The 22,141-nt window shown below is 43.6% G+C and overlaps 1 protein-coding gene across 2 annotated transcripts in view; it reads right to left on the bottom strand.

Moving 5' to 3' along the window:
• The window catches only part of LOC126521690 (exportin-4-like), a 68,098-nt gene extending 46,517 nt beyond the window's left edge, over positions 1-21,581 (bottom strand). For both annotated transcript variants that reach the window (XM_050170419.2, XM_050170421.2), the window contains exons 1-9: positions 21,511-21,581; positions 17,890-17,995; positions 16,147-16,288; positions 14,652-14,793; positions 9,438-9,554; positions 8,244-8,409; positions 5,108-5,214; positions 2,721-3,014; positions 947-1,123 (exon numbers count right to left, since the gene is read on the bottom strand). In XM_050170419.2, the coding sequence (XP_050026376.1) occupies positions 947-1,123; positions 2,721-3,014; positions 5,108-5,214; positions 8,244-8,409; positions 9,438-9,554; positions 14,652-14,793; positions 16,147-16,288; positions 17,890-17,995; positions 21,511-21,561 (1,302 nt within the window). In that variant the 5' untranslated portion in view covers positions 21,562-21,581. The remainder of the gene's footprint in view (positions 1-946; positions 1,124-2,720; positions 3,015-5,107; positions 5,215-8,243; positions 8,410-9,437; positions 9,555-14,651; positions 14,794-16,146; positions 16,289-17,889; positions 17,996-21,510) is intronic.
• Positions 21,582-22,141: the final 560 nt, after the last annotated feature.

The following is a 22,141-nucleotide window of genomic DNA, read 5'->3' as shown; positions in this document are numbered from 1 at the left end:
TCGTTCAAGCATTCTTGTCCAGGGAGTGCTAGGAGTTAGTCTTAGCGTGGTGTACAACCTCCACACACACACAAACACACATGTGCACGCACAAGCATAGAGAGAGAGAGAGAAAGAGGTGAAGGAGTGGGAGGAATGGTAGTTGTTGGCAGAGGACCCCCCATTTCTCCCTCGTTTCCCCAATTGCCCCCCCCCCCCTCGATATAAACTTATGGCTACGCTGCTGTCGAGATTTCATGATTCTTTCATTTTTGCAATATCGTGTGTGGACGTGTCAATGGGCGGCAATGTTTCTGCACTGTGATAAGATAGCGTGCGTGCCACTGTGCCAGTCATGTGTAGACACTGATGTGTGTTTTGCTAGTCAAACGAAAAATAGTGTGCTGGCACTGTGCGAAGAATGCCGTCGCTCGTAGGCGCCGATGTGTCTTGCACTAGTCACGGAAAATTGGGAGTAAAAGTGACGATCCAAGCATACAACACGCGTTTTTTGGCCACTTGTGGAAAAAAGGTTCACTAATTTTTGGGCGAATCCGGTATTTTGGATGCCCAATAATTCATACATTGTGGCAGTATCCATTCAGTCCCAATTATTGGTCGGTGACTGTATACGACATGACACGCATTAGATCAGTGATAAGGTTGACAATTATTCATGCATTCAATTCCTGTGTCCGTGGCACTCACACACGTGCTCTCGCATATGTGATGTACGCACGAATCACCTCAATGTGCTGCTTGGCATTGAAATTAGATAAGTATGCATGCATCTGTGGCCTAATGAGTAGAGCATCGAGCTGCTGTGTAATCTGGCACGTAATAAGACGTCAAAAAGAGGTGAGGCAGGAGCCTATCTACTACACCTACTGCAAAGTGCCTGGCAGGAGGCAAACAATGGTTCACATTAAAAATTACCACTTGAATGTGTTTAAGAAACATCACGAACCGGGGGCCGAGTCCCATCGGGAGCCGCCAGTCTACTACGCAGGTACAGCTCGAAGACTCGCATGGTTGCCACCTTCAAGGGTTCAGCAGGAAACACTGCCGGCTCTTGAAACAAAGGAACCCATGCATCTAGAATGTGGTCGAGTGCTTCCTGCTGCTGCTCGGCATCTTCTCCAACCTGCACATGTTTGCATTTACAGGAACGCCAAATCAATGTTTGTTCAGACATTTCAGGATATGCCAGAACTATTGCTTCTAAGCTGCTAATGAATTTTAGAACCATTAAGGAAACACTAAAAAAACATAAATCAGTTGAGACTGAAAAAACTATTTTTAAAAAATTCTAGGGTTTTACGCGCCAAAACCACGATTATGAGGCCCGCCGTAGTGGAAGACTCTGGGTCAACTTTGACTACCTCGGGTTCTTTAACATGCACCCAATGAACAGTACAAGGGTGTTATTGCATTTCGCCCCCATCCAAATTACGGCTGCCGCGGCTGGGATAAACACAGCTCGTGGATTTTGACAGCGTCAAAATTCATGACATCATTCATGAACTGGTGCGGGAACTTCAATATGATGTCGTCACCAGTCTTTGCTTTTGTATGTTTTCTGGCTTACAAAGTTTTATTTAGTGTTAAGGGTAGCATTCCCAGTATATAATTGTAGAGGCACAATATATAAATACAGCTTAACTTACTTTTCCCTTTAGTGTCTCTCTAAACACTGTTGAAATGCCAGTGTGCAGTTTCCCAAGTGTCACTGGAGGAATTGCTGGAGGCACGGCAATAACAAGATAAACGTAGATGTCTCAACAGATTATATGTAGTACTAGAACTGTGGAAACATAAATTTTCATTCAAATTGAAGACAATACAGTTAAACCTCAATATAAATAAGTCGGTAAAATCAACACCTTAGTTCATTATAATGAAATTTCACTACACTGAAATTTTATACTTCTCAGCTCACCCTCACATGCTTGGCAATGCACCTACAGCCTATAGTGAGCAAGCCACCCATTCTTATGGCACTTGCATTTTATATGGAACATCACAGTGACGGTGATAGTGAAAACTCGCCCTTGGATACGGAATGTCACAGAAGCAGACACCTATTCATCGCACAATGCAGAACTTTCCTTGATACGCTGCATAAGTAAATCCAGGTGGGAAATGCATTGCGCACACAAGGTCAGTAGGTAGCAGAAGCCTATCTGCATTTGGATTTGTGAAGCCCCACTTTTCCAGATGGTCAGGTTCACGTGCAGCCTTGAAAATGGATGCCTGCTCTACAGAAGTTCGACACAACTACTGCGGCACAAAACGCTTCTTGCCCAGTATGAAGCGTAGCTAACTCGCTCTTGACATAGCACACATACACTGGGTAAATCAAAGGATATCAATAAGAACAAGCTGTTGCAACCAAAGGTACAACATTTTATAAAGGCAAGGAATCAAGGCAAGGCATCAAGTACATTCGTGTCATCAGAACAGAGCATTTGGCCACTGACCGCAATGAGATGAGCACAATTCAAGCCTGCTCAAGCCTTTTGGGCTCCTCCCATACTATAGAGCCATCTGTATTATTGTCTCGCAAACCACTGCTCGTTCAAGGTCATCTACAAACACGATCGGTCCTTGCCCTTTCCCATTGGGGGCCAGCGACTGTGGGCACCTAACACATTTTTCTTACATTGTGGCCTACACTGAGCGCTGCAACAACAAATTCTCTCAGGTCAAATTAACTACCCAAGGAGTGGGAGGAGACTGACCGGTGTCTGGAGCACACAGCTGGCCAGGTCACAGAGGCGCTCAAGGTATGGGAGGTGCACCTGCGAGGGCAGCAGGGCAGGTGGGTGGAAGAGTGCAAGGCGTGCCAGCAGCTGAGTGATGCCAGCGCGAGGGGGCCTCACGGCCATCAGGTCGAGCAGTCCGCCTTGGAGGAAGCGCTTGAGGTGGGTGTTCCGGTGCTCTCGCTCCCCACTGTGGCTCAGAGTGGCCAACTGCAGAAGGCACTGCAGGGCCACGTGTGCCAGCTCCCCATCCTGGCTCAAGGCACCATACAGCTGCAGTTGATTTATTGATTCATTGAAGGGTCACAATTCCCAGCTAACCACCCTGCTTCAAGGCACTGCAGAGCTGCCACTGATTGTATTTGATTGATTGCATGAGAACATGTGCCAGCTCCCCAGGTGCAATGTATCTGACTTGACTGAAGGAGTGACTGAAACACACACTTACAGGACCTATCACTGCAGCAGCAGCTAACACTTACCAAAACTATATTTCACAAGTGGAACAGTGATATTTGCTTAACGAAAGTATGCATAAGCGGTCAGGGTTGTACTGGTAAACAACTTCAAGCAGGTCTCAACTAAACACACTCGGTGACAACCTAAGAATTCAGCACAAGGTCCATCCCCAAAACCACAGTGCACCCCCACCTCCACGCTTCTCTACAAAACAAAACCCTCAAGAGAGGTGAAGCCGGCGCTTGCCCTGACTTCACCTATAAAAGAGAACCGCACCAGCTGAAGTCTACTCGCAGATCAACTGCTATTGTTCTGATAAAAATAAAAGGGTAATTAAATAAAACCTTGCTATTGCTTACTGTTGCGCAGCATATTGCAGAGCATTTTTTGCATTCTCGATTCAGTGTAATAATACAGAATTCATCACATGTGCCAACATACAGTAGAACCTCGTTGATACGTTCCCATTGTGTACGTTTTCCTAGAGCCAACATCCGCAATCGAGAACACATAAACATGACTTAATAGAGTTACGCTAACTTTTGCCAGTTCATACGTTCCCGGAAAACACAACTTTTCAGTACCAAGGTTCGGCATGTCACCAAACTGCGATCGCATGATACATCCTCCGGACAATAGATTCCTCGTAAGCAATAAAATGCATGAGGAGCCCACGATCGTGAACAGTACATATCTAATGCCGCGGCAGTTTTACCTCACCCACCCGTCTCACATGAAAACGCTGGCGCAGACTCAGTTTCTCAATTCGGTACTAGCAAATCATGACATTCACAGCTATCACCGCCAATCTTATTGCGACAAGCATCTTCACCTATCTGTTTCACAGCACGTGGTGCAGTCGGAAGCGTAGCGCACGGTTTTAGTAGGCGATAACCAAAACATGTAGCCGTTCCCTGCAGCAGACTGCGATCATATACGTTTTCCGGCCACAGTATATAGCTGCCTGTCTCACATGAAAATGACAGCATGCAGTTTCTTATTCCGGTACCAGCAAATCTCTGCCCGGGTCGTCGCACGCCGCATTTACAGCCATCGCCACCAAACCTATTGCAATAAGCATCTTCACCTATCTGTTTTACTGCACATGGTGCGCAGTGCCATTGGTAGCGTGCCATTGGCCACTGCACGCTTTTAGTAGGCGATAATCCAAATGTGCCCCTGTTCCCTGCTGCGGGCGGCGTGATGTGGGCATCATGTTTCACTACGGTGGCATCCAGCGTTGCCCACCAGCTCAATTTCATTCGATTTCCCGTCACCCTTTTAAAACAACACGTGATAGAAAAACAACAAAACGTGTCTCTGGCCGCTGGAGCACCACCAGCTCTATGCACGTCGGCGTCTCAAGCCGAGACGCTTCGCATTACGTAGATGTCAACAAAAGTTGTGTCTGTTGAATTTTTTTAGTTCAGATCATACGTTTTCCCTAACAGTATGTTTCTCGCGCGATTTTTTTTTTTTTTTTTTTTTTTTTCAGAACATATGAATGAGGTTCTACTGTATTATGTATTCCTGTGTAAAGGCTGCATTCGCCTTTCTAAGCTTGCACTTTGTCAGCCCTGACAGCACAGCCCATTCTGTACTATTTACACACAATATTGCGCTGTGGTGCATACCAGACAGATGTGCAATCTTTATGAAAAGCTAAAGAAGTTTGCCTGGCTGATGGTCTGGCACCCTTTCCTCCAAGCGCTGGACAAAAAAAAAAAAAAAAAACACAATGCACAACAAAGATGCCAAAGTGTATACCAGAGGAGTGTTGTTTTTCTAATTTGAGACAAGAATGACAGCTAAAATATTTACCAGCACACCCTCATGTACTGAACACAGCCAGGCTATTTTAATTCAAATATAGCAAGTAAATTCTTCCATGCACAGACACAACCCACCTGTAGTAGCAGCTGTGGAGTTTCATCAAACGCCCCTTTCCATTCAAGGCCAGGCCGCAGTGTTGGAGTCTGCTGTGCCTCAAAAAGACCCACAAGCTTGCGAGGTACTGAATGTCATTGAGTCAAGGGAAAGAAAAAGATGGCTTTCTCATGAGCATAATCAATCAACTGGTGCAATATATCCTCCACGTCAGTCCCTTTCTGTTTCCCTCAACACACTGGAAGGTTTCTAAAAAAGCAACTTGGGAGGTTCTAAACTGGGTGGGTCTTTTGTGCTGTATTTAGGCCACTTCTAGTTCAGCCTTTTGTTTGTCGCGCTCGTTGCGCCATACGTATACTGCTAACATCTTGCGAGAATTCTTGAAAAATGAAATGACGTAAGAGAATTTTGAAGAGGCATAGATTATCTCGAAGGAAAACAAGCAGCAGTGGATACTGCTGACACTAGTTCGTCTCTTTCTTTTGGCTTCACAGAAAAATGGAGCAAGAAAAACTGATTATTCTACGTTGTAGTGGTATAATAAGGCCACCTCCACTCTCGGGACAACTGGGATATTTGTTCCTTTTAAACCAGGATGACGTTAGTGAGCTTATAAAGGTGCAAAAGAAGGGCTCCACTGTGACACTTGCCCTAGCAACAAAATACATTAGCATTGCTTTTCACACACAAGGAATATGCAATACTCATCTTTAATGAGTCCTGTAGCCACTCCTACTGTACTTTACAGCCTTATGCAGAGGTTCTGACGAAATATAATCACCGAACCACTTCAGTCATGAATGCTGATCAACTCTTGTTACACCTTTCACATTTACATGTTCTTCTGGAAATATGGCGCAAACTTCGTGGAAATAAAATTCGGCCCGTAGCATGAATAGTTGATCTGCCCCTGGCCAGTCATTGAAAAATACAAAAAGTAATTAACACTTTCCTCTCCGCAAGAAAAGCAACAGCTTTTGGTTAGTATAGTAAAAGCTTTCTTTCTTATCACTGAGCATGCTTGATACCAAAGGTTATAGTATCAAATTGAAGAAAAAATTATCTTTTTGACAGTACTAATACAAAGCACCATGCTTATTAAAAATAATTTGAAAAGTAATATCTACACAAAGATATTGCAGAAGAAAAAGAAAGGTTATATAAAAGCTTTATGGTTGCTTCATACAGAGGCACCCTAAAAATATGCATGTGGCGGAAAAAGAACACCGAAACTGACTAAAAATGGTGCTAGCTGTTCGAGAGCGCATACGAGCTTGCAACCATCAATAGCAGGCTATTGATGAAATTAGGCGCAGACAGGAAAGTGTGAATCATGGATATTGTGCTGTCATAGAATAACTGCTGTTTTATTAAAATAGCTCAAATTTTGTAGTAACTTACAAGAAAGAACACTTGTAAGCAGCATGGATTGAGAGCAAGGCACTCAACTTTCCATGTGGTAGCATTGTGGTAGCATTGTTTGGAATTACTTTCCCTATTCAAGCAAATTATACAGTCGAACCCACTTATAACAATATTCAAGTGCCACGAAAATTCTAGTGTTGTAACCAATGATTGTTATAACCGGGATGAATGAAAAAAAAATCAAAATGGAGGATGGCGTAGCTGTTCCGAGAAAACTATAATGGCGGGGAGGTCAGTTCTCCCCACCACCTTCCTCCATACGGCTTCTGATTGTGTTAACTCGTTTAACTGTTTAACTCTGCTTCCCGAGCACTCCGATCGCGTGTTGTTAACAGTCCGCGGCTGTCGGCTTGTCGGCTGTCAACAATGACACTGCTATAACAACTGCAAAGAAGGGTCACGGGCGGCAAGTGACATACTAGCTCCACGGAGGCATCGCCTCGGTGGCTCCAAAGGGGCCTTTTAAAAAATGTGGCAAGGTTGCCATGGCCGCATCTCAGCTTGAGCAATTCAGAAAAAATGCTGGAGTGAGATCGCCACGTCCTTCCCACTGGCTTGCACGAGAAAACTGCATGTCTGTTAGCCTTGCTTGCTTTACGCGAAGCTTGCCGAAATCTTTCTCCAAGACATCCAGGTGCTCTACGTAGTAAAGCGGAAGGTCCCACATAAAAAAGCTCATAAATAAAGCTCATAAGGGACTGTATCATCTACAGGACCTCCCAAAGGAACAATGTTGAGGCAGCCTGCCCTACTGTGTCAGCACTGCCATCGTGGCTGTCACTGTCACTATCCGATGCAAGCACATTCGCGACGATCGCCTCATCGGTTAGAAGCACTTAGTTTCCAAATCTATAGCCGTGCGCTTTCTTTTCACCGGCAACATCATACATTGCCAATGATCAGTGGGTGAACCAGCCATCTTCCGTTTCAGTGGCAAGTTAAACAAGGCTGAGAAACAATGTGGCCAGGAACGACTTCAATGCAACAAAGACAAGCACAAGCACCTTAATCCATTAACAGAATTACACAGAATGAAGGCCAGAGAATAAAGAAGCAACTGTGAGGGCTAAGCAAGCAATCTGGGAGCATTGCCGGCAGTGTTGTCAGTGCCGTTGGCACGGTCCATTCGTATTTCGGAGGAGGGCGCGGCGCAGAGCTATGGGCGCAGCCCATTCGTGTTCGGAGGGGCGGAAGGGCGACGGGAGGGATGTGCGCGAGGCTGGCGTGCATCTCTCATGGAGAGAAGCGCACGGCACCAGTTGGGGTGGCAGGCGATCGTGCAGGGGCTCACATTTCATTTGCATTTTCCTTTTCAAGCATTTCACATTCCATTCCTTTTCAGCTCGGACACCCAGCAGCCAGACTTCTTCATTATAACCGATAATGCAGCGTGGAGACATTGTAGTAAACGGGTTATTTCCCCATAGAAGACATACAAAAGTTGATGGTGCAGCAGCTTTTCATTTTTATAGCCACTATTTTGTTAAAACCAGTATCGTTACAAGTGGGTTTGACTGTACCACTGTTTTCCTTTAGCAGAGGGTGACACAATCGGTGCAATGTTTGCACTTTTTTCTTTGTTGCCACTAGTTGGAACATGCAAAGTAACCTTCCTCCCCCTTGTGCAGGCGCTGCGATTGAAGCCATTAAAAGATAGCCGCAAGCAGACATAGCTGTCCTTCCAAGATGTCACAAGCAATGCATGGTCAGAGCCAATCCATCAGTGGATACACAGCATCGAGAACTGAAAGTTCCAGGACAGCAGCTGTTCTGAAAGCAGGAGCAGGCGGCGTAGCAGGTTACGGTCCTCAGGTCGCACTGGACCAGTTCCCAGGCGATTGGCTGCCTCTCGAAGGCCCTGTTGGCAGAACTGGAACACCTTCCGCAGGTGGTTGGCCTATGTCCGGAGGTATAAAACATGTTACCTTCCTTCTATTAAAGCAGCAACAAACGCAGCAATAGATTGGTATGACGCCAAGAAAAAAGTCGTGTTAAATGGAGATTTGTCTGGCAAGAGAGCAGCACAGTTGAAATGCATGTACAATGGCAAAACATAAAACCACACACGCTAATGGTTTATTGGGTGCCGTGCACAACCTTAGTCATCTCGGCTTAATATAGTACTGAGAGTCAGAACTGGACGCTTTGCATTGGCTCTGTGAAATCACTGACAAGCATGGGCACAGCAGTGAAATCGAAAATGGCGACAGCAAGAGCAAAGAACCTGATGCACACAGATGTTTATAAAAGCTAAAATTAGACCCCACCTTATGCATATTTCTCAACCATCAGCTTTGAGCTTTCATTCACTCTAATATACCCACAAGATTATTTCAACTCTTTAATTTCAGGATAATTATGAAACAAATGGCTGACACATTATGCTTTGCCAACCAAGAAAGCTATTCTAGGCCCCTTTACATAAAAGGCTAGCCAACAGTAACGCAGATCATGCTCGACTTCCAGGCAAAAGTCCCTCTGAACAAAACAGTTGAGACATGGAATGGCGAGTATACAGTCAACGGTCATTACAATGTACTGTCATAATCCAACAAGAAAGATCCACTATATCTGAAGTCAGCTCTATGCAAAACAGGGGCCGCAGTATGTTGTGAAATGGTGGAACCTTGCTGCATATACCAGTCTGGTGTTTGATTATTGGAACGAAGAGGTGACTGCAAAAACCATGAAACATTTCAAAAGTAAATAAACAAGAATGGAGTGTGTGCAATTACTGGCATGTAGGACACCTCGCTGTCCGCTGTTTTCCGGATGCTGGCTTGCGCAACTTCTTGCAAGCATAACATAGGCAGACCAAACTAAGCAATAGAATAGTCTGTTATGTCCAAAAGTATGTTGTATGCAAATTTGTTGTAAAAGGCATAGACTGTATACACAACCAGACACAACAAGCTTAATACTCACTTCAAATGACTTCTTGGCTCTGAGATGAACCTCCCACGTGAGGCCAACATCTGTAGCCCGTGTCGAACTCGAGAATTCAACCAAAAGAGCACTTAATATGGAGCAGCCAATAGATTGCTGAAAGAGAAAATGAATACAAAAATGTTAGTATGCTTCTGTGTTAACAGTACACAGAAATAATGCTCTATTTTTATTTGTATTGACCACAGAGTTTCCTACTGAAGTTTACTACAGAAAACTCGGGCATTGTGATCGTTCACCTACCATGAAAATGATGGTAATATTTCTATTTGTATCAATTTTGTGCATATGGATTCAGACTTTCCTTTAGCAGTATTTGTTAGGCTTCATCTTTTGAAATGTCGAAGAATCCTAGGTTTTTAAATACACGAAGGCAATAAGTTAATGCACACATGCATACTATAGTCGAACCCACTTATAACGATACCAGTTTTAACAATATAGCGGTTATAACAATGAGAAGCTGCTGCACCGTCAACTTTTGTATGTTTTCGATAGTGAAATAACCTGCTTACTACAATGCCCCGACGCCACATTATTGGTTATAACGATGAAGTCTAGCTGTTGGGTGTCCGTGCTGAAAGGTAGTGAAATGTGAAATCCTTGAAAAGAAAAAAGAAAACGAGGAATTCGAGCCACTGCACGATAACCCACTGCCCCAACAGCCGCCGTGCGCTCATTTTCCAGCCTTCTTCGCACGCCTCTCTCCCATCTTCCACCCCTCCGAACACAAATGGGCTGCGTTCATAGCTCTGCGCTGCACCACTCTCCGAAATGCGAATGGACCACGTCAATTGCGCTGCTCCCAGATTGCCTGCTGCTGCCTCATTCAGTGCAGTTCCGCAAACAGCGTAATTACACTTGCGTTCATCTTTGTTTGTTGTGTTTAAATCGTTCCTAGCCACATGGTTTCACAGCCTCGTTTTACTCGCTGCCGAAATGGAAGATTGCTGATCCACCTGCAGATCATTGGCACTGCACAACGTTGCCGGTGAAAAGAAAGTGCACGGCTATAGATTTGGAAACTGAGTGCTTCTAACTGATGAGGCGATCGTCGCGAGTGTGCTTGCGTCGGATTGCGACAGCGATGATGGCAGCAGTGGCGTGGTAGGGCAGGCTGCCTCAACGTTGTCCTCCCAGGAGGCCTGGCAGATGATTCACAGTTCCTCTGGTGCTTCGTTTTCATGAGGAACCTTCCATTGCGCTATGTGGCGCACCTGCATGCCTTGAAGGAGGACGTCAGCAAGCTTCGCGTAAAGCATGCAAGGCTGATGGGCATAGGGTTTTTTCATGCAAGCCAGTGAGAAGTATGTGGCAAGATGCTTGTGGCGATCTCGCCTCAGCATTTCTTCTAGATTTCTCAAGCTGACAGGTTGCCACAGCAACCTTCTCCCATTTTTTAAAAGGGGCCACAAAAGTGATGTCTCGAGGGAGCTCGCATATTGCTTGCCATCAGTGACCCCTTTTTGCAGTTGTTGTAGCAGTGCCATTCTTTAACGCCGACAGATGCGACTTGTTACACGCGATCAGAGCGCCCAGGAAGCAGTAAAACGAGGGAACACAATCAGCAGCAGATGGAGGAAGGTGGTGGGGAGGAGCACTGGCCTCCCCACCATTATAATTTTCTCACAACAGCTCTGCTGACCACTATTTTGATTTTTTCATGCAACCCGGCTATAACAATGGAATTTTCATGGCACTTGTGGGGAGCACACGCGCCCATCTTCCCCCACGTCATCACGGTCGCACATCGTGGACGCACCGAGAGCCAGCGTAGACACGGAAGAGTCGCATTACGCACTCTCCAGGTTCTCCCTCGCTCTCACGACGCGCGCACCCTTCCTGCCCCCAACGGGCGAGGAGGACTTTCCTCTCCCAAAAATAAAAAGATATAAAACAGCACCTCTGGGGGAAACACCCTCTCTCTCTGGCGCCCGACCTCTAACCTGCCGGACTGGATTACCTGCTGCGACCAGTGAGTGACCTTATTTGCCTGACTATCCTAAGCAATGAGGCAATGCTTATTTATTACTTATTGCAGAGAGATCTTCCTTCTGCTGGTCATTTATTGCTTGTTGCAATAAACGTTGTTAGAGTTGACGCCGCTGGTTGCCTTATTCGTTCGAAACCGACGTAGCTGCGGTTACACGAGCTATGGGTTGGGGAGTACCACATAATGACTGTGTGTGGCTAGATCAGGAGCTCGCCTTCAGCGCTAGCCACACGCAGAGAGCACCCCCACACACTTGAATATGGTTATAAGTGGGTTCAACTGTAACGGCAAATTGTTGCAATTATTATGCAGTATTTTGTTGAATGTGTTGAATGTGAAAGTAACAGAGCTGTTTGAAGCCAGAAGAATGGAAGTTTAGGCAAATATATATACTAGCCACGATTTCCACGATGGTTGAGTCACCTTGTAGGGGATGAAATTGGGGCCACATCAGCCGCATTTTGATCGGGGTGAAATGCGAAATCACCCTAGTATCGTGCATTGGGTGCACGTCAGAGAACCCCAGGTGGTCAAAATAATCTGGAGTTCCCCACTATGACATACCTCATTATCAGATCGTGGTATTGGCATGCAAAACCCCAGAATTTACGGTTGGGGGAGGGCTGAGTCACCATACTTGAATCTCTTATAGACCACTGGCACCAGATATCACTCTAGCAATTTTGGGGGGATGCTCTAGGGTACTGCCCACATCAGCAAGTACACAAGGTTTCGGCATTGCAAACACAAACGAGCACAGTTCATAAATCACATGGTGACAATGTCTAGAAAACGCTACATCAATGTTAAGTTGCTACATCTCTTTAAAAATAGATATAAACAGTCTATAGACTTTCTATAGTACTGTTATAGACAGCTTAGATTTTGAATTTGGTCTACACAAAATCTCTCAAGTGTCTAGAGATAAAAGTCAGTAAAGTTTCTTTTTCTTTTTGTATATTCCAAGTCTACAGGAAAACGTCACCGAGCTGTCTATATCTTTTTTTCCCTTCCCAGTCTACAGACTTTCTCTAGACTGCCTACACAATTTTTTATGAAGGATGGCCCCCTGAGATCTGAAAACAGCTATGGGACAAAATCGCTTTTCAAGTTGGTTTGTATTACCAAATAGCATGTTACAAATGCAAAAAAAAAGAAAACCACTGTTTACATCTCACTGTTAGTTGCCAGAAACAGGGCCTCCATTACATGGATAAAGTAGCCATCTCCTCATGTTTAATAGAGCAAAAATTGCTTTTCTTTTTATAAACACAGAAATGAAGATGCAATGTCATGTAGTGGGTTAAAGCGTTGATTCTGCATCCTGAATTTTCAAATAATTTTGTGTTATTTATAAAGCTCTGCACAATTGCGTTTCGTCATCTGTGACGACAGAATGGCTATGTCAAATTACTGTCAATTTTCTTAAATACTGGCTGAAAGAATAGGGTTAAACAACTTTCATACAGTTTCACATGCGTTAGGTATTATATTTGCGGAGGAAATGTTATGTAATTGCCTTGTAGTTACTTTTTAGAAGGACTGAAGGCCATATGCAATATATTGTACAGGAGATCTAAGGCATCATTTGAAAATATGGATGAATATCTGCATTCCGTTTTCCTCAGAAAAACCTGCATCTCTGCAAGCAGAGACAATGTCAGAGCTCAGGCCTTCACATTACAGATCGCACTCTAAGCACACAAACTGCCAGCAACAAAGCAGACAACTCTGGAATTTCCATTTAATGAAACACCGAACAGCATAGCAACTAACAGCACTCACTAACCGACGCAAATGCCATTGTTGTTTTTGTTCTTTTTCTTTTGCTGCCACAAGTTGGGACATGACGCTGACGTCACAAGTGAGGCTGAAGTGTCCATATAAAGTAGAATCTTTATGATATGAATTTCTTGGGATGACGAAAAAATTTGTATCTGTCGCACGAAATTTATATTACCCAAAAATGTAAAAGCATTGGGAAATGAATGAGAGTGCAGCAATAAATGGTCGATTTGCTCAAAATTTCCTCTATTTATTTTTCCGCAATCCTGAGACGTTTCTTTACCTCATAGCAAAATATTGGGAAACAAGCAGCGGAATTTGAGAGGACTGCACTTTTTTGGCATGTTGACTTTGAAATCGGGAAGAAAATCAAGCTTCGGGAGGTGCTTCGCACCTGTGACCGCGCCAATGCGAGTTTCCTTTGATGTAGTGCTGCCATCCTGGTATCGCCATAAGCAAGAGAAATCCAAAATTCAAATATCTGCAGCACTGCATTTCTCCATGCAGAAATAACAGCAACAAACGAAAGCACGGAAAGAGAAAACTAGCAAGACAATTAGTTATTGTAGCCACACGGCGTACTCCTATCGGCTGGTACGAATTTGAATCCCGGGCACATTTGTCTCGTGTGCATTTTGGCAGCAGCGAGCAGCGCACTTCGCGTGTTCTGAAGCCAACATTTCGAGATCTGCCGAATATCTCAAGTTTCTTTTGTTGTAGCGTCCTAGCTGCTGCCTGATGATGCTAAAGGGGATGATTTGAGCAAGATACGAGAGTCGATTTACTATTCATTACGGAGGCGAAGCTACTTCGTATTGTGCGATCTGACGGGCACAAAGGCAGAACTGTTTTGAACTGTCATTGGGCACCGAAGACAATGAAAAGTGTGGAATACAGAGATTAGGACACCCATGGAAGCCAATGCTGCCGATCCTGCTAATGTGGCAGGACTGGGTCGCGTGTGATTGCAGGCTCTTGATAACATTACAAGGTGCTTGAAAACGGCCGACTAGCTGCATGGTACAGCACAAGGCAAAATGCTTTTCTTTTCTTTCTTTTTCTTTGATTGGCGGTGCAGGGAGGGAGTCATGGCACAGTTCTGTTGGTCTTCCTGGCAACAGGAACCCGAACGCTGGCGCATCAGCGTGGCCGCAAAAGGCTAAAAGGTATTTGGCACACTGGGGCCTCCTTGCCGTTTCACCAGGGATTGCATGGCAGCTCAATTGTTCGAATCACCCACCCCGGCACGAAAAGCAGTTCAAAACATTCGAAATTCATTAAGTTGTAAGCTTACAGGCTTGGTCCGGGACTTTTGAAAAGTTCGTATCAGGTGAGATTGTATCACTGAGATTCTACAGTAAAGTGCCACTGTCATAAAAGCAGTCAGGAAATTCAAGAGGAAAAAGGGCGCTGACCAGATGTTGGTCTCCAGAAGCCACCATTTGTGTTGATTGCTGTAGAATGTCATTCAGGGCCATAGCACCATCATCCACACTGGCTCGCTTGGAGCCGAGGGCCAGTACCAATGCCAGTTCCTCACGCACATAGTTCTCCATGCTGCACAGAAACACGGCAGAAAATACTTTAGAGGAAGAAAAAAAAAGACAAATGTCAATAACCTAACATAGAACAGGCCAAATGGCTTTAGAAAATGAGAGACTTGAATTACAGGAATTGAAGGTCAAGTACTGGTATTTCAATATGAAAGCTAATCTTTGCAAAAAAAAAAAAAAAAAGGTGCGACATGTCCCCTTGAGACAGTGGCATAACATCCATTATTGAGAACTCATTGCAATGTAGATTAATGTTCCAACTACACTCGGTGACAACTTTAGAATTCAGTATAGGCTCCGCCCAACTAGATGTCACTGCAGCTGCCCTCTGTGCCACCTTACTCGAAGACACAGTTCCCAAGGGAAGCTGATAATGAAAAAGTTTGCCTCCACTGCAACATCGCAAAGGTGAGCAAACGTAATTGGCCGACACTTCAATGCAAATTATCTCTGCACTGGACAGCAGTGTATCTGCCACTGCATTTTTAGGCTGTCATCAACTATGGTGTGGATTGCCAGTAATCAGCTTACAGCCACTGCTGAACATGCAAATTGTTCTAGGGTGGATAGTTTCACATCATGCTACAACATCAACATGGAAGACGACAGTAGTCTAGCTAAGTACAAGCCACTAAACTTCACCTCACAGGATGGCCCTTGAACACAGACGACAGTATCTCTTCAATCACATAATTGAAACCTATGTTGCTCTTCTTCTGAGGTTTAATTAAATGAAGTCAACTGTACTAAATAAGATATTGCTTGTTTAGATGGCCTGGAACATGCTCAAGTACTGGACAGAAACTCTATTTGCACATCCGCATTTTTCTTTCCTCTTTCGAGTACAGTAACCGTCATACTTAACCCTAACATGCCTTAAGTGCCTTTTTGCTTACTGTGTGGGTGATGCTGGAGATTTCTGATTGGAGCAACTTGAATGCACTATTTAACACATCTTTCATCCAAAGCATTTGGTGACTGCCCCTTACAGCCCATGTTTGTTAAAGTTAACCCTCTATACAGGATGTCCCAGTTAACTTTAGCCAAGCTGTGCAATGGAAGAAAGATTTGGAAAAAAAAGAAAAGCAGTGTGCAAGGTACAAATATAAGACCTATGGTGCCCAGTCGTCAGACCTCTGCATACATCTTACAATTGTACCTTGCACAGTGTTTTTAATTTTCTTTTTTTTTTCCATTTATGAGCTGGGATACGCTGTATATCCTGTCTTCAGTGTTCGAGTTAAGTGTGACGTTGGCTGAACTTGGCAGAAGTAACAAAGTAAAGGCTGCCAACTAGCCTTTTTCATTGCCATGCTGTTAAGACCATGAAATTCAACATAGTTAAGAAATCACGCACTTCGGCCTGCATGCGAGCAGCTGCAGCAGGTGTTGGGACAGCGCCGACCACTGGCCCACCTCCATGAACTTCCATTCGCGGATGAGGCCTTGCTTGAGCAAGGATGCTGCTTGGAATTGCACATAACCCACGGCACTGGTCTCTGTTGGAGCAGAGAAATGGACAGAAAACATCAGCCAGTAACCCCCCAAAAACAAACCAACAGAATATTCTTTTTTTATTTTAACATACTGTAGCACAGAAATGGCTAATGCAGGAGTGAGTGCAAAGCACAAGGCTGCAAACGTACACTTCCAAAAACTGTAAAGATGTTTCTATCAACAAAATCAGAAATTATGCAAATAATTGAGAAAAAGGTATGAAGCTAGATGGCCATCAAGTATGGTGAAAAATTCATGTAACAGAAGGGAGCCTTTATAGCCTGGTAAAGATTTCCAAAAGTCAATAACATGAGGAAAAGTAGCATTTCAATGTGTTAATATAAGCATGGGACAGTTTCAGGCACATTCACAACAACTGTGGGTCAAAGACTGTTTACCAAAATATAAGTACTCATAACTTGAAATTGAAAGAGTTATGGATATTGTACATCAGCCTAATGAATTGATTTGATGACAAGCAGAGTGCAGCGTTAGGTATAAGAGAAAAATAGCCATCGTACCTGCAGCATGCAGTAACGCGAAAACTACCACTGACATTAATCAGCTTATTGAGTGGCATAAATGCACTACCCCCCTCCCCCCCTACATCTTTGCTATTCAGTAAACTGTAATATGCATACGTCAGGCTAGAACTCAATGTTACCCAAGTCGAAGAGTGTCAACCTAATAAAATGAAATGTGTACACTAATCACTAGTTACGTTACAGAGTACCTAAAGCAAGATTCAGCAAATAGTCCTGCAAAACATCTCACTGAAAGCTGTGCACCTTTATCTTATATACACTACATGATAAATAGAAAAGCAACAGAGTACAATATTTAACCCCAAATCATGCTAGTGGTGTCTTTATGGTCGTCATCTTCAAAATGCCCAATAAATATAAAGGACTTTAATAACCAATCTGCCTTGAGAAAAATGCATTTAAAGAATAGCAAAGGTTATTGTTAGTAGTATCCCACTACGAACATGACAAAGTACTTACGGATGTCCACTGAAAGTAACAAGTGGTAGGTTTTATTGTAAACTCTTAATGTATGCTGCTTCATCATGCTCAGAAGACCAGAATGCTTTAGCATTGCCAATAATAAACAAACTGCAATGTTGCCCCAACATTTTTACAATTTGTAACTATCCAAACTGTTTCACTAACACACACCCAAGTTTCCGCCAGCACCCAACAGTTGGTTATTAGAAATAACTAGAGTTATCAAGGGATCTGAAAGAACTGAACAGAGCAATATTACCAATAAGGTATGTTTGCTGGGCTAGTCGACAGGGTACTAAGACAACTTTACGTGCAAATAGTGCAAAGACAAAAAAAGATAACAAGGACATTATCTTGTGATTTTTTTCCAGCGATAAGTTACTAAAGTGTCCTAAGCCAGCTAACCCATCAAAAATAGCCTTTTGTCTTTTTCCGCTATGACAAGATTGGCCCATTTTCAACAGCAGCACTTGCAAGAGCAACAGCAAGCAAATGTGGCTTGATTAATTCTGCTGTATGCAGCAAACAAAGACCCAGTAAGTGAGAATTAATAGAAACTTTTTCAGTGCCCTATGCACAAAGTGGGCAGGACTCACCCAAAATGCATTTGCAAAGCTCAAATGGAGCTCGAGTGTTCTGAAAGTCAAGAAATGTCCTCTCGGCCGCATGTCGTTGCTCAGCTGTCACTCGATCAGGTGGAGCCTAAAGTGAAAACATACAAGAGGGCAAGCTGCACATTAGTGAAAACATCATTCATTAACTTGTTACATTTTACAACTACAAGGAGCACTAGGTAGGAGGTGTAAGGACAGTAAAAAGAAAATAGAGTCGATGTATGATTACCATTATTCATAACAGTTATCTTCCAAGGGCTAGGAGAAAGCGTTCAAGGTTGCTCCACAAGTTAATCATGGATGGAAAGAGATGCTACTAACATTACAAAGGAAGGACACAGGCTTGTTTCATGTGCCCTTCAGTTGTGCTAATCATGCAACATCTTAGCATTTTCATGAATGCAGAATGCATCAAGCAAATTACAAGCACATCCATGTTGACTTATAAACTTAAGCAACACATCCCAACAAAGTTGATCAGCAAACTGCCAGATCAGCAAACTGCCAGAATAGTACAACCAGGAGAGCATCATCAGACACAGAGTTAAAGATGTTTCTTTATTCAAACAGTTTGCCCAAAGAGCTGTGCATACTTCATGCACAATGTGAGAGCATACTAATAGGACACTTAATATGACATTATAATGGTGCAAGATAACAACCATCACTTCGAATCTAATTAGAAGTCGTGCTATAGCAGGAGTTTCTCACAAGTGTATGAGGATACAATTTAATGTTGTTGAGAGACCATTTGCAAATTTTTTTAATAATCAAGCAGTGATCCTTTGCCCTGATAGTTAAGTGTCCTTTTTGCACAAGTCAGTACAGGCAATGTATCTACTACACCAAAACAAATGGCCTTGCTGTAGATATATGCATTAACGTTTGACTATTCAACATTTGATACATATTATAAGAAAAATTCTATGTTTGCTCACCTCTAGAATAAACAGAATTTTATTCTCTTCAATGGCATGAGAAACGCTAACACCCAAGGAACATAGCTCAACACCACGTATAAATAATTTACAACATAAAGACATAAATTCTGGAGTTCTAAGAGTCAAAACTGTGATGTGATTATGAGGCATGAAAACAAAAATCCACTACAACAATGTAAACAACGTTACATTGCCTGCTAGCACTCTACCTAAAACAAATTCAGCAAATATAAATCTGGAGTTAATCGTCAAAACATGATAGAAGGGTAGCAAATGGGGACAGATATGACCATGTTTCTTTTTCTTGTATCATTGAAAGTAAAATCGAGATAGCTCAGAAAAATATTTTCTTGAGCGTTTTCATAATGAACAACAAAAAGAAAACAGTGCAACAAAGACATCATCATCATCAGTCTGGTTACGCCCACTGCAGGGCAAAGGCCTCTCCCATACTTCTCCAACTACCCCGGTCACGTACCAATTGTGGCCATGTTGTCCCTGCTGGCTCCTTAATCTCATTCGCCCACCTAACTTTCTGCTGCCCCCTGCTACTCTTCCCTTCCCTTGGAATCCAGTCCGTAACCTTTAATGACCATCGGTTATGTTCCCTCCTCATTGCATGTCCTGCCCATGCCCATTTCTTTTTCTTGATTTCAACTAAGATGTCATTAACTCGTGTTTGTTCCCTCACCCAATCTGCTCTTATCCCTTAACATTACACCTATCATTCTTCTTTCCATAGCTCATTGTGTCGTCCTCAATTTAAGTAGAACCCCTTTCGTAAGCCTCCAGGTTTCTGCCCCGTATGTGAGTACTGGTAAGACACAGCTGTTATACACTTTTCTCTTGAGGGATAATAGCAACGTGCTGTTCATGATCTGAGAATGCCTGCCAAAGGCACTCCAGCCCATTCTTATTCTTCTGATTATTTCAGTCTCATGACCCGGATCCGCAGTCACTACCTGTCCTAAGTAGATGTATTTCCTTACCACTTCCAGTGCCTCGCTACCTATCGTAAACTGCTGTTCTCTTCCGAGACTGTTAAACATTACTGTAGTTTTCTGCAGATTAATTTTTAGACCCATCCTTCTGCTCTGCCTCTCCAGGTCAGTGAGCATGCATTGTAGTTGGTCCCCTGAGTTACTAAGCAAGGCAATATGATCAGCGAATCGCAAGTTACTAAGGTATTCTCCATTAACTCTTATCCCAAATTATTCCCAATCCAAGGACAAAGACGCAGTGCATACAACAGGCACCAAATTCCAACTAAGGCTTGTTTAAAAGCATTCCGTACTTTTTGTGTACACGAAGCAGATGAACAAATGCGCTGACATCTTTGGATTTATATGTGGCTTTTTTTTTTTCAATAAACCTCAGTTGGAAGTTCACCCCTCTTTTTCCACCTATATATATACTTATAGGCATTCTTACACGTGCCAACAGTGCTGCAACTCACGCCAGCGGAGTTATGGTTATGGTGGCAGTTATCTGCAGTTTAGAGTGAAAAATTCCAATGTCAGTGCATGTGCAAGAGGGCTTGTGGTGGGTGTTTTGTTGTTGTTTTCAAGATCAACTCTGTTGCAAGTGAGCGTCTTTCCTGTCCTGCCCCGTTCTTTCAATACCCCTGATGCACTCACCTCTGCAAGATATGCCGAACCAACTAGTCCAACAATTTACTGTTCTGAAGCATTCTCAGTTGGAAATTTAGCACATGTCCTGTGCACTGTGTTTTTGTCGTCTTTATCATGCCATGTTTTTAAATTGTTCTAAAGAGCTGAACAAGTCAGTGTGTGGGCTTATCAAATGTAAAGCACAACAGCAGGCTAAACAATTACCACTTCAAGAAGTGCAACATAGTGTGTTGGGCTCCGTGCTTTTTTTTTTTTTTTTCCTAGTCGTTTACATTTCCCTGTGGGTCAGATCAACTTTTGTTTACATACCACCGAGTAATGTGGCAGGAAAATTAGAAATATGGAAGATTAGAAACGTCATCCCCACAGACGTGCTTACATCTTCACACATGCTCTCCGCAGCGTGACGGGGTACCATCAAAACCCTCGCTTAATAGTGACATGTCCCTTAGTGTATATAAGAGGCTATAGTCAAGCGTACATCATACGGTTGTTGGTCTTTGCGACGTCAAAGCACGTTATTTGTCCATAAATAGGTAGCGCCCGTCCGCGTGGGGCCCTCTCTGTGAACACAGGCAGCGCTCTGTCTCAGCGCAATATTTTCGCACAGCGATCGCGTAAGCAACACGTTGGATCACGAAGTAGCCGCAGGCGGTCACAAAAGCCCAGAGGAAAAATTGACGCGCTGGCCGTGCCGTCAATCTTAACCCGTGCCATTAAAACTAGGCCGACCGCACTGAAGTGACAACATAGCTCGAGTGATGCTAGAATAAGCCAAACCAATTGTCTCGCACTAAGAAGCAGTTCATATTACAGCGAAACGCGCGAGAACGTATTAATCAAAGGCTGTCTCATTCAATTTTGTTTATACAAGGGGGGCAAGTGCTTGGATCGGGGCCTGAATCAATGACCTAAAAGCGACATTCACTGGCAAAATGCAAGAAGGCGTGCAAGCTAAAAGTCGTCTAACATACGTAAAATTCATAACCTAGTTAGCGGGAGGCAGAGGGAAAGCATCAAAATTTACATACCAAGAGAATCTGTGCGGAGCTTTCCAGCTCCTGCATGACGTGCGCCGCCATATTAGATACAGTGTGGCCAGAGCAACCATCAAGAACAATCAAGGTGGCGCTGGCCATATAGAGGGAGGGGGCTCTTTATTGAAAAGCAGTGGTTAGCCAGCGTATGTTCGCGTACATGCTATTGTGCATGCCATTGAGTTTCCTAAAAAAAATGTTTGAAGGAAAGTTCACGGTGCTAGCAAAGATCCCCGAATCGGCGTGTCGCCGAAGCGCTGCCGGCTCTTGTGCGTAAGGACACACCTGCTTGTAGTTTTTGAAAAATTGTAAATGTAAAGTAAATGTAGCGTTTCAACGTTAGCATTTTTTTCTTAAACTTGACAAACAAACAAAGATAGTCCTAGAAGCAAACCAAATTGATGGTCACTCGGGTAAGCGAAGTATTCAATTTAACGAATTAACGGGCTATCAGCCTTTTTCACCATGTGTGAAGAGCACTTGTGCAACATTCATTGTTTGAGGCACATTCTGGTCTCACGAGGAGAATGAACACAACAACGAGCACATGCGCGAACTCGCGCAAAATAATGATTAACTCATTTTAGGGCATACAGGTAGGTGCAAATGGCTATGCTGCGTGTTG

Source organism: Dermacentor andersoni, chromosome 6 (genome assembly GCF_023375885.2).
Source record: "Dermacentor andersoni chromosome 6, qqDerAnde1_hic_scaffold, whole genome shotgun sequence".
Lineage (NCBI taxonomy): Eukaryota > Metazoa > Arthropoda > Arachnida > Ixodida > Ixodidae > Dermacentor > Dermacentor andersoni.
The sequence above is the reverse complement of the archived record's forward strand: the minus strand, read 5'-3'. Positions and strand labels throughout refer to the sequence as shown.